The sequence below is a fragment of the Mauremys mutica genome, chromosome 5 (genome assembly GCF_020497125.1).
Source record: "Mauremys mutica isolate MM-2020 ecotype Southern chromosome 5, ASM2049712v1, whole genome shotgun sequence".
Taxonomy (NCBI): Eukaryota; Metazoa; Chordata; order Testudines; family Geoemydidae; genus Mauremys; species Mauremys mutica.
The window spans coordinates 141,367,431-141,380,028 of NC_059076.1; the positions used below are offsets into that span (position 1 = coordinate 141,367,431).

Consider the following 12,598-nt stretch of genomic DNA (forward strand, 5'->3'; position numbering starts at 1 on the left):
CGGTGCAAACAATTGCATGAACCTTCAGGCTGCCCTTTATTTCTGCAGTGCTCCAGGGTGCTTTACGGTCTAGAGAGGTGTAGCAGCTTCTGCAGTGTCAAGCCTGTGAATTCCTTGCAATCCTGCAAGTCTGCAGGGAGGCAGGCAGCGACCATAAAAGGTTCCAACATACTTTCCAAGCTCCACACAGGACTCCCCACCCCACGATTTCTGGGATGGGCAGGGTCCCCAAGGAAGGGAATTCTGGGCAAGGATAGTGGGGCCCTGGGCCCTTACTTTAAGGGGAATTTGCACAGGATCCGGCTTGGTGCACCTGCCCGGATTGCAAGCTGTGGTGGTAACTCCACTCCCTTTTGTACATGCAGTGGCCCAGGTGGCAGGTGCAAACCCGTCTGAGCTCAGCGGGCTCCAGAGTCAGGAAGGTCTCCACCAGGTAACGGTGGAATGACATTCGTACAGCTGGGTGCAGCTTCACTGTAGCCCCAGGGCCAACCCAAGGTGTTGAGATAGTGCCTGGACTTTGTGCTGGGCTTCAGCGTGGGGTGATGGGGGATGCGGGAAATCTGAAACCTGCTGCTGTAAGGGCCTCGGCTTCCCGTGCAGACTGAACTAAAGGCACAGGTGTGATCTCAGCAGCTAGGCTATTTAAGGCCTGATTTGCACCTACCCCACCTTAGCGACTCTCCCTGTCTCCATACAAACTCCGAGTCACTTGGATTCCTGGTCTGTAATGCTTAAAGGGCATAAGGGGGGAGATGGGGATTCCTGCCTAGCTTTAGTGTGGAGGCAGTGACGTTAAATCTCAGCTCATGAGTAATTTTTTTTAAAGTTTTAAATCACAGCAGCAAGCCAACTCCTTGTAAATTCCCTGGGCCCGTTGCATCTCGGCGTGTGTCTCTTACATCCTTAGCCAAAGGAGGCAGGATTTCACGTGGCTCCATGAACCAGCCCCACCCGTCACGCGTACGGTTTTGGCTTCCTCAAAGTGGTGAGAAAAACGAAACTCTCCACTCCCCTGGGCCCATTTTGGAAGCGACGTGCTAATGTCTGGGAAAGCTCCGCCCTGCTGCCCACTTGAGCGCGCCGGCACGTGCACGGGAGGGGCTGGCCTGGCAAGCACTTCACAGGCTGCTCACGTGGCAGCTGAGTTTAAAATAAACCTGGCAGAGCCTCTTGTGGGTCAGCGCTTCTGGTGTGCGGCGTTTCCTGCCGGGGCTCAGCAAGGCTTGAGGCTCAGAAACGGGGCTGAGAAAACATGCTGGGTTTCCTGTTCACCAGTTCTCACTGCGGCTGCGTGGCTGGTAGCGGGACGGCTGTGCTTCGCCCCAGAGGTGGCTGCATTGCAGCACCAGGTTTGAGTAAACGTTCTCACCTATAACGGGAAAGATTGGAACCCTTGGCCCGTCTACAGCACTCTCCCGAGCATCTTGGATCGCTTTTGCAAACCATCACTGAGCGCCTCCTCCCCCCCGTAGCTCTGAGATGGGGAAACTGAGGCACGCAGTGGCAAACCCCGTTAAAACAAACAGTTCAGTGGCTGCCCCACCTTAGCCCCGCTCTCAAAGGGGGCTTTGAGAGCTGCCTTATTGCAGCTGCTCAGCAGTTCGTGCAGCGCTGGCCCATGGGTGCCTTTCCGTGATTGGCTCAGGATAATGCCATTTAGATGGGTGGCCTCTCTGCCTCTGCCACTCGTGTGGCCTGGCCTCCTTCCTCCCAGCATTCTGGGTGGTGGAGCTCTCGGGAGGGCGTCGTTCACTGGGGGCTCTGTCCTGGGCTGAGCACTGGAGGGATTTTCCACTGGGAGGGAGAGGCAGCAGGACTCACACCCAGCGGATGCGTGGCTGTTGTGCTAACAGGCACCTCTCACTGGCGTAGGTTGTAATAGGGCCGATGAGAGTGTCACGGGGAGGGAGGGGGGTTTCTAGATAACACAGCTGAGTGCTCCATCGCAGATCTGCAAGTCCTTCGCCAGGGTGGGGAATGTCACTAGCCCCCATTATAAAGGAGCGAGGGGGCGTGACCTACCCAAGGGCACCCAGCAGAGCCAGGAACAGAACCCAGGGCACCGCGTTGGACCATGCTGCAGGGATCATGCAAACCTGCCCCACTGCGATTTCTCCGCCGCCACCCACCCAGCCCGGACTCTGGGGCTTTTTGCAGCAGGTTGCAGCGTGATGTGGAATCCGCACGCGGCAGCCGTGAGCCAAAACTGGATTTCGGCAAGTTTGTCTTTAACAGGCCAACACCTCCGTCAGTCCCAGAGCTGGCACGGCTCTTAGTGCCAGCTGAGACGGGTTCCTAATTGTCCAGAGCGTGTTCCCTGACCTGGCCTAACGGCCACGGCCTGCCATGCCAGTGCCTCCTAACCACCCTTTTGTCTCCTCCCTCCACCCTTGGCTTCCTGCCATCCCACGTCACCCTTCTGCTAAAGGAAGACTGGCTGTGATTACACACAGGCCTGGGACGCAGGAGTTCTGCCGTCAGTTCCCTGCTCGGTGACAGCCTCCCTGTGTGTGACCCTGGGCAAGTCACTCACTCTCTGCGCCTCAGTTTCCCATCCATAAAATGGGGGTAAAATTATTTTCTACCTCACAGATTCTGCTCTTAACATAACTGACTCACCTGTGCGCTCAGTCTGAAAGGAATGAGCCCCACTTTTTGCTCATGGTCCGCCTGCATGGCCAGCCTGGCTTTGGGGGAAGGCTGGGGTCTGTCCCCGTTAGCCCTGCTGGGCCAGGTTGGCTCCCTCTTTGATGTTTGTGAAGTGCTGCGAGGTGTGATAGTTGTTGAGGTGTGATAGTTGTGTACACACACCCTCCCTCTCCTCACACATTCCACGGGCGGGTGTGTCCCCCAGGGAACATTCCTGCCCCAGGGAACAAGGGAGCTGATGTTTTCACTACCAGGCAGTGCTTTGAGATGAGACTCAGGAAGTGGGGGCTCTGGCCCGGCCCGTCGGTGGTACTGATCGGCCAGGCCTGCCCCAGTGGGCGTTTGGCCATTGATTTCAGTGGAAGTGAGATGGCAGGCGGGCGGGCGTTTGGCTTTATGCAGCGCAGGGATAGGACTGTGTCTTGCTTTATCCACCCACCCACCTCAGGATTTTCTGGTGAGCCTAGTGCTTGCTGGGTCTGATCCTGCACCTCTTCTGCCTATGGGTAAAGCACTGGCTTTGTGGGTCGGAGAGGGCGAGCCAGGTCTCCAGGGGTTGCCCAGGGAGAGGCTAAGGTAGCAGCCCTTTAGTTCAGAGGTCACCTCATTGACTCACCCGTACGGGCTGCAAGCTTGGGCCCGGGCTGCGTTCAACAGACCGTAACCACCTTTGCTGCTTCTCAGGCGCAGCCCTTCACCCAGCGCATCCATCCAGCTCCTTAGAGACCCCCAGCCCCTGAGTCCGTCCCCTACCCCTGGGAGAGGAGGGGTTTTACCACAGACTGTGGCAGGGTCATTGTGAAAGTGACCGTGCTCACCTAGTATCACAGGCTGTGTCAGACTGGACCAGACCCGCGGTCCGTCCAATCTCGTAGCCTGTCTCTGACAGGGGCCTGCACCAGAGTCTGCACAGGAAGGAGCAAGAACCCTGCCGTCAGCAGGTAGGGGATAACCTGCTCCCACCCCCCATGAGGGCTCAGCCGAGGGCATTTCTTTTGGGGATGTCACAGAGGCAGCTGTTGACATTCAAAAAGCAGCAGCCCTTCCCCTACGGGCACGGACAGAGCGGGGCCGTCCAGCTTGGTGACTGGGGCCTCTCCGTGCGAACGCTGCCAAGGCAGGAGGCCGCGTGCTCTGTCTCTCCCATGGCACCGCAGGAGTCAGGGAACCGACTGGCTGCCAACTATTTCTGAGCGTGAGTCACTGTGTTGCTGAATTCTATGATCCCACTTGGCCCAGGGACGGGAATGTCGATTTCACGTGGCCGGGCCCCGTGACTGCTCCGCCCCCTTTGCTCACAGCCACGCCCCCTCCGGGTTTCCTCTGGGCAGCCGGCGCAGTGTGCCGTTTAAAATTACGAATCACATTCCATGACAAGCCCATCCCCCACCCACCTTGAGTTCTCCTGCACGTGTTTGCACTGTCCGGCGAGCGGATGCAAAGGCAAAGAATGACAAAACGGCACAGGCTTTTCTCAGGGCGTGGATTGCTTTTTAAAACCCAAGCTCTAGGGCTAGAATGTATGGAGGGCGATGGGACGCTGGGGGGGAAGAATTTGGGCTAGATTCACTGGGCTGCTCCAGCTGTTTTAGTGGAATGGACCAAAGCAGCTGGAACATGCCGGTGAATGTAGCTCAGATGCTGCTATGCTTTGTAACGCTCACCTTAAAGACAACGGCGAAATGGAGGGCAACAGTGGGGCTGTGCCCTTCTTTTTCTCCTTGGTGGCCTATAAAATCACCCAGATTTTTCAAAAATGTTCCTGTTGCTTTTTATCGATCTCGCCTTGTCTAAAGGGCTAATAATGGATGAATAGATGTTTCAGTGAATGGTGGATCGATTGTCAAAGTGTCTGTTACTATGGCTTATTATAACACCTTCTAATGATGTGCTTTATTAATCGAGTCCCACAGCGGCCGCTCCATTATCTTCCCCAGGATCGATGTCAGACTAACAGGCCTATAATTACCCAGGACATCCTGTTTAATCTTTAAATACTGGCACAACATAAGCTTCCTTCAGATCTGCTGGATCTTCCCCAGTGTTTCAAGGAGTAAGAACTATAGTATTAGGTTTAATTATTTATATTTCTGTCACAACTATCAGCGAGTTGTATCCCATGCTTTACCGTTTGTAAAATCTCACGAACACTCATTACAGAAGCAGTAGCAGCGTGTGCCTATTAAGGTACCCTAATCACATCAATCATTACTGAAATGCAGCCTTCTCTGAGGTGAAATGCAACAGCTGTTTAATAGCTCACAGCAACACTACACAGTTTAGAATAATACACACACACACACACACAAATCACTCTTGGGGAAGGAGGTGACCATGGAGGGGCCAGACTGCTGGGGTTCTACCCTCCCATGTCACCCCAAAAGCTCACTTCTGCAGGCTTTATGCTGCGTGTCTGATTAACCCCCTCCCCCCAGATGCCTGAGTGTGACAGATGATTTATCCACCATGGTATTGACTGCACATGTTTGCCTTTGGGCATTCAGGACAGGAATCATTAAGGCTGACAAGGCAGGCTACATTTACTATTGAGGGGTTTGCTTTACACTGTGGAGTTGCTGTTATCACTATTAGTATTGCGCAAAGTGCTGTGCAAGCCACAAAACTGAGGAGATCTGTGCCCAGGAGCGGTTACAGGCTCGCCATGAGATGGCAGGAGCCCGGAGCAAGGAAGAATTAAGGCTTTAGGTAGGCTAGGAAATGTGTAGTGGTGCAATGACATGGATGCAGTTACCTGCTGTACTGCAATCCGAATGCACTGGAGGGTTGCACTGATGCAGCTACGCTGGTGCCAAAGACCCCAGTACAGCCAGGCTCTTAGGGCTTGTCTACACAGAGTTACTCTGGAATAGCGATTCTGCTTTACATTCACATCCTGCCTTCACCTGAATTAGCTTTCAAGAGCAGACAAGTGGGGCAGCTTCATTACCTTCGGAGAACACGGCTGTGCGGACAACCCCCAAGTGGAGACGCAGCTAGGTCAGCCCCCAAGCGGAGACGCAGCTAGGTCAACAGAAGAATGCTTCCGTGGCGCCAGCTACCTCGCCTGGGGCAGCAGTGTTGCTCTCCATCAGGAAACCAGCTGCGCCTACGCTTCGGGGTTATGCTGGCGTAACGAGGGCGCTGTAGCTGTGCCAGTCGAGTCCCTGGAGCGTAGCCAGCCCCTACGATGGTTTTGATCCATCTCCACTAATTCCCAACGCAAGCTTAGTTCACTAGGGAGTTTTAAAGTGAATGTATTTAGTGCTGGTGAAAAGTGCCAGCTAGCAGCCCTGGAAACTGACGTCCTCAGATTTCCCACACAACAGGCAGCAGCAGGGCAAGCCAGGTGCACAGTCACCCAGCCTTAAGCTGGAGGACAGCTCGGCTCAGTTTCCAGGGCCCATTCTGGCCTTGCCCTCTACTGAGGCTGCCAATAGAGTGGCCCTTGCTATGCTGCTGAGGGTGGGGGGAGGGGTTGGATACAAACACCCGCCAGCTAAGGGACTAGGCTGAGACCCACACAACTCGTGACAGGCAGGCCACCAACCAGTCAAGAGAGGGGATCAGCTGCCGCCAACCCAGGCTGCATTCCAGAGGCGACAGGCTCTGTGGCCCAACACCCTCAGCCAAAAGCAGCACTAGCTGAGGAACAAAGGAGTTAAAACCCTATCCCTGCGGAAGGGCGGCGCTTGGCTGCTGGGCTGGAATGGGCCACCCAGTAGCACTGGCTAGGGAGAGTCTCGAAATTCAAATGCTGCTGTGTTTGCGTGGGTGCATTGTTCAAGCCCACTCTGCTGTGTTGTGTTTGGTGTCTATTTCTGGTCACACCCAGACGTCGTGCATTTCAGGGATATGATCAGGCTACTGATGTGGGGGCAGCTGGGGGAAACAGTCCTGCTCCGATGGCACGGGGCTGGATTAAACGACTCTCTGGTGCAAGCACCCTAATATTGGTTACACCAGGAACAGCCCTGCTCTCAGTGTGTTTCTGCAGGACGAGCAAACTGCGTTCAACAAGGAAAAAACTGACTCAAACTCTCACACTGAGCCACAGAGCTGTGCCAAATTCTTACAAACGGGGGATGTTTGGGTAATTTGCACTTCCTCCTGGCCTTTCTCCTCTTGTGGGGATATAGGACTGGAAGGGACATCCTGAGTCTTCAAGTTTCGTTACCTGCTATCATAGGCAACCCTGTTACATCACCTTGTCTCCTCTGGGAGCGAAAGAATTAATTAGTATATTGGGCATTGCCTGGTTTTATTGACTCTCATTAAGGTACAGACAGGACACGTGTTCTTTGCACTGCACAGAATGTACCCAAGAGCTAGAGGAACTCTGTTACCTTGGGTCAGTACCAGCTTGTTATGTAGTTCCCAGAGCTGGCGGGATGAGTGCAGAGATGTAGCCAGGGTAACTGAGCAGGGTTTCTGTGGACACACGCTGTCTAGTGGTATCGCTGGCGCTGTGAAATCTTTGGCAAGGCTCTCCCTGTGGGCCTCACTTTTCCTATCTGCAACACGAGGATAAAAAGCCTCTGAGGGGAACAGGAGGCTTAATTCCTTGATGACTATGAAGTGTTTGGAGATCCTTGGATGAAACCTTGCAAAACAACCCAGACTGAAATACAGAAAGGCCTGGTTTCTCCAACACAGCAGAAAGCAGGAGACCGTGGGAATCTGGTCAGAAAGCCCCAGCTCTTCAAAGGCTGGGAGCTTCAGACAGACACGAGGACTTTCTGGCCACTTCTCCCAGTTGTTTTAAGATTCCCCCATTATCACTTAGGAGCAATATCTTTACATTCAAACCTTACAATGGAGCTCCCTCTGCTGGCTGAATAGAAGAGCGCTCAGGCAGGAAGCAGGCCTGGGTTCAGCTAAGGCAGGGGTGGGCAAACTTTTTGGCCCAAGGGCCACGTTTGGGTGGGGAAATTGCATCCAGGGCCATGAATGTAGAGCGGGAGCGGGGGGTTGGGGTGCAGTGTGCAGGAAGGGGCTCAGGGCAAGGGGTTGGAGCAGAGGAGAGGTGTGGGGTGCAGGAGGGGGCCATAGTTTGACCACCCCTGAGCTAAGGCCACCTGGCCTGGGGATGTTCACAGCCACACTGTGGTCAGTGGGGAAACTGGAAACCGGGGGCTGAATTCAGGGGCCAGTTGCTGTAATTTACACCTTGTTCCGGCCCCACAGCAGGTGCCTGACACCAAATCAGAGGTATCCGGAAACAAGCAGGAGAGCGGGTAGCTCTGCTCTGCTTCCACAGCCCGCCGGGTACATCCACTGGCAGCTGCGCCCGGAGGCCTGAGCCCAGGTGTGTACCTGGTACGGTTCCCAAACGGTCCCTTTTGGGGGCGAGCGGAACCCCGCACACAGGCGGCTGCCTCCTCTCTTCGGCTCCTTCAGTCCTGAGGGTCGGGCTGCGCTTCCCCCCACAGCGCCTGATTGAGGCCCACCCCAGCCACAGCCCTCGGAGCCAGGGCACCTCTTCCCGGCAGCTCCGGGCGCCGGCCAGCAGGGCCGCCCGCCGAAGCTGGATGGTGGGCGGGGGGCTCTGTGACCAGGGGCCTAGTCCCGGTCCCTTGTTCTGGCCCATCGCCGGGCAGCGTCCAGGGACTGGCCACCCGTCGGGAGCAGCGGGCGCTGTCGGGGGCTCGCTGCAGCGAATCGCCACCGCTGGGCCTGTCCACACGGCGCGAGCCCGGCGGGGGCAGCGCTGGGTGACTACGGGGGGGTGTGTGCACCCCACGTGCACGCGTGGAGGGACACCCGGGACACAGACCCCCGTGGAGCGCAGCAGCGGCTCTGCCGCCAGCCCGCCCGGGACCCCGAGTTCAAAGCGGCGCCAGCCCCCGCGCGCTTCTCGGGGTAGGGGCTTGATCCGGATTCACTCCGGATTGGCCGGAGCCGAAGCGTGCGCGCGGGGCCTGCAGCCACACCGGGGAGCCGGGTCCCCGCGCCCGAACCGGGCGCCTCGGCTCCGCCAATCCCGCACTGCCCCTGGGCAGATCCCGCCCCCACGGCGTCCGGCCGAGCGCTGTGCTGTGAGCTGGCCACGCCCCTCCCAGACAGCCAATTACCGCAGGGCTATGTCCCGCCCCTGCCAGAGATAGCCAATCACCGCAGAGCTCTTTCCGCCCCTCCCAGCAATAGCCAATCACCGCAGAGCTCTTTCCGCCCCCTCCCAGAGATAGCCAATCCCGGCAAAGCTCTTCCCGGTTTCCCAGAGATGGCCAATCCCCGCAGAGCTATTCCCCGCCCCTTTGCCGGCGGCAGCCAATCCCCGGAGGCTCTCCCGTCTGCCCCTGTGGGGAATGCGCCGTGCGCGGGCTCGCGGCGCCGGGGGCGAGGAGCGCGGCGATGAGTGCGGGCGCGGGGCTCCCGGGAGCTGCCGGCCCCGCGCGGCCACCGGACTCCATTTCCCAGCATGCACCGGGGCGGCCCGAGCCCCACGTCGCCGCGTGCCCGCGTGGCCGGAGCGCGCCTGGGTCCGATCCGTGCAGCAGCCGCTGCCGTGCCCCGGTGAGCCCCGCCCGCCGGCACCGCTCTGCAGCCCCCCGCCCCCGGCTCTCACGGCCCCCCCTGCATTTCCCCCTAGACCCCGGTGTGCCCCACGCGCCTCTGGCCACCCCCTGCAACCCCCCCCCCGATGCACCCCCCCTCTGAGCACCACCTCCTGCACCTCCCCCCCCCCCCCGAGTCCCGGTGCCTCCCCCCGCCGGCACCACTCTGCAGCCCCCCGCCCCCGGCTCTCAGGGCACCCCCTGCATTTCCCCCTAGACCCCAGTGTGCCCCACGCGCCTCTGGCCACCCTCTGCAACCCCCCCGATGCACCCCCCCTCTGAGTGCCACCCCCTGCATCTTCCCCCCCCCCCCGGTCCCGGTGTCGTGTCACATCCGCCCACATCTTCCTTCCCAGCCTTAACTGCCCCTCCCGGGGCTGGGGAAAGGAGCCCCACCCCCAAGTGCCCTGCTCTGAGCGGTGTGGGGAGTGAGAGGCGAGTCGGGCTCAGCCTCTTTGGGAAGCAGGTAGAGTTGTGTTTAGTGTTGATGGTGCCTCTTATTTCCCCCCTTTTCCTGTTATTCCAGAGCTTTGGGAAGAGGGGAATGATCCTCCCAGCTGGCTGTAGTGAGGCCCTGGCGCCCCTGAGCCGCACGCGCCGATATCCTGTGATGATCACTCACCGCTTGCCTGTCCTTCCTTAGGAGGCAGCATCATGGTTCACGCATTCCTCATCCATACGCTGCACCCTCGGCCCGGGGCAGAGGCTGGGCTCTGCCGTGTGCTGTATTCCAGGGTCTTCGGCTCTGAGAGGCTGGACCAGTCACCAGAGGAGCCCGGGCCGCATGATCTCGAGAAGGAGAGACTGGGCAGGAAGGAGCAGATTTTGGCTGTGGCCAGGTAAAGGATTCACCCCCATCTGAATGTGACTGCGCTGCAGGGCCCAGCACAGGGGGCGGGGTGGAGTTAGTGTCCTAGAATCTAAGTATCAGAGAGGGAGCCGTGTTAGTCTGGATCTGTAAAAGCAGCAAAGAGTCCTGTGGCACCTTATAGACTAACAGACGTATTGGAGCATGAGCTTTCCTGGGTGAAATTACATCCGACGTCATTCATGTGACGAAGTGGGTATTCACCCACGAAAGCTCATGCGCCAGTACGTCTGTTAGTCTATAAGGTGCCACAGGATTCTTTGCTGCTTTTTATAGAATCTAAGGGTACATTTACATTGCAGAGAACAGGACCTGCGGCAGCAAGACTCCGAGGCCAGGACAACTGAATTGGGCTCATGCTACCAGGCTAGAAATAGCAGTGGAGACCTTCGGGCGAGCAGAGAGGAAAGTTAGGAACCATTAGGAAAGGGATAGAGAATAAGACAGAAAATATCATATTGCCTCTGTATAAATCCATGATACGCCCACGCCTTGAATACTCTGTGCAGTTCTGGTCGTCCCATCTCAAAGTAGATGTATTAGAATTGGAAAAGGTACAGGAAAGGGCAACAAAAATGACTAGGGGTATGGAACGGCTTCCGTCTGAGGAGAAATGGAAAAGACTGGGGCTGTTCGGCTTGGAAAGAGACGACTAAGGGGGGATATGACTGAGGTCTTTACAATCATGACTGGGGTGGGGAAAGTGAATAAGGAAGTATTATTTACTCCTCATAACACAAGAATCAGGGGTCAGCCAATGACATTACTAGGCAGTAGATTGAAAACAAACCAAAGGAGGTATTTTCCACACAACGCACAGGTAACCTGTGGAACTTGTGCCAGGGGATGATGTGAAGGCCAAAAGTATAACTGGGTTCAAAAGTTCACGGAGGATGGGTCCGCCAATGGCTATTAGCCAAGATTATCAGGGATGCAACCCCATGCTCTGCGTGTCCCTAGCCTCTGTTTGCCAGAAGCTGGGAATGGGCGATGGGATGGATCACTTGATGATTCCCTGTTCTGTTCATTCCCTCTGGGGCACCTGGCCACTGCCGGCAGACAGGATACTGGGCTAGATGGACCTTTGGTCTGACCCAGTCTGGCCACTCTCTTGTCTTAGAGCCCAGGCTCCAGCCCGAGCCTGAATGTCTGAGCTCCTATTTTTAGCCTCGTAGCATGAGCCCCGTGAGTCTGAGTCAGCTGACCCGGCTTCTGAGACTTGCTGCCATGGGTCTGTTTTGGTAGGGTCGATGTACCCATAGACTCTAGAGCAGGGCATGTTTTGGGTCCCTTATCCCCCACTGGGGAGAGGAGCGAATGTGAACGTTCCAGGGAGCTCTTTATAAAGTAAAATACCCAGCTGTGCTCTGTGCTTCATCCCAGAGGGAAAGACTTGGTACGTCCCTTCCAGCCCTCCCACGGCCCAGAGCAGGCTTGTTCTGCAGGGCTTTGTTTTCCCAAGCGATGGGGCTCCCACACGTTCCCCTTGGGGGATGAATCTGCAGCCTCCGTCATCTTGCTATCAGGCAGACCTTCCCGGGATGTTCAGGCCCCGTTTCCTTTTCTTAACCCCATCCTCTTATACAATGACTGTATCTCTCTCTCTGTTTCTGGCCTTTCCCAGGCAGGTGGATTCAACATGTAAATTGCTGCACCAGGCGTCAGGGCGCCCTGCCTCTGACTTCCCTGTCCAGCTGCCCGACGAGCCCATTTCCCTCCAGGATGCCCCATCTGGGGTGTTCCGCCTCCCTCCCGGGGATCCCTTCTGTGAGAACAAGACGGTGCTCTGGCTGGGGGTCCTGTCTCTGGGCTTCGCTCTGGTGTGCGACCCCCAGGAGAACCTGATGCTGGCCGAGAACACCCTGCGGCTGGTGGTAAAGTATCTCCTGGAGCATCTGAAGCTGCTGAACCAGGGCAGCGACGTGGTCCTCAAGGCAGACAAGACCGAGATTATCCTGAGCAAGTTCCTGCCCCATGGGCAGTTGCTCTTCCTGAATGATCAGTTTGTCCAGGGACTAGAAAAGGAGCTGGGTGCCTGTCTGTCCAAGTAGAAGGCTCTGAGTGGAGCGCGCCGTCGGCTCATCTGCTGGGCAGACCGTCTGCCTGGGTCAGTTGGCAGGCAGCATGAACGCTGGGAGGGGCGGAGGGTGCACTGTCGTTTAAAGGAGACACATCAAGGTTGGTAGCTGTGGCCCTGGTAGTTATTATCCTTGTTCTGGCCATGCAGCACGTCCCTCTGGCTGCATCCTCCCACCGAAATCTCCTGTCCCACGGCGGGGGCGGTGGCAGCCGTTAGAGGAAGGGGGAGATGTGTGTGCGGTTGGGGGATGTGCACTTGTCACCCGCTTGAAACGATTGCTCAGTTCCTATTCTCAATAAACTTGGCTTGGCTGGGAGAAACCCGCCTGCGTCATCCACTGCTCAAGGGTGTCCTGTTTCCTCCTCAGTGTGAGTTGAGGGCTGGGGCGAGGAGCCGGCCTCTTGGCTCTTTGGGGGGTGGGTGGAGCCCCACCCTCGGGAACAA

The 12,598-nt window shown here is 57.1% G+C and overlaps 1 protein-coding gene across 1 annotated transcript; it reads left to right on the forward strand.

The window, feature by feature from the left end:
• Window positions 1–9,002: 9,002 nt before the first annotated feature.
• AP5S1 (adaptor related protein complex 5 subunit sigma 1) lies at window positions 9,003–12,470 on the forward strand. Its single transcript, XM_045018954.1, has 3 exons — window positions 9,003–9,165; window positions 9,733–10,045; window positions 11,699–12,470. Exons 2-3 carry the CDS (start codon window positions 9,861–9,863, stop codon window positions 12,123–12,125), a joined length of 612 nt encoding a protein of 203 aa, XP_044874889.1. The 5' UTR covers window positions 9,003–9,165; window positions 9,733–9,860; the 3' UTR covers window positions 12,126–12,470.
• The last annotated feature ends 128 nt before the right edge of the window (window positions 12,471–12,598 follow it).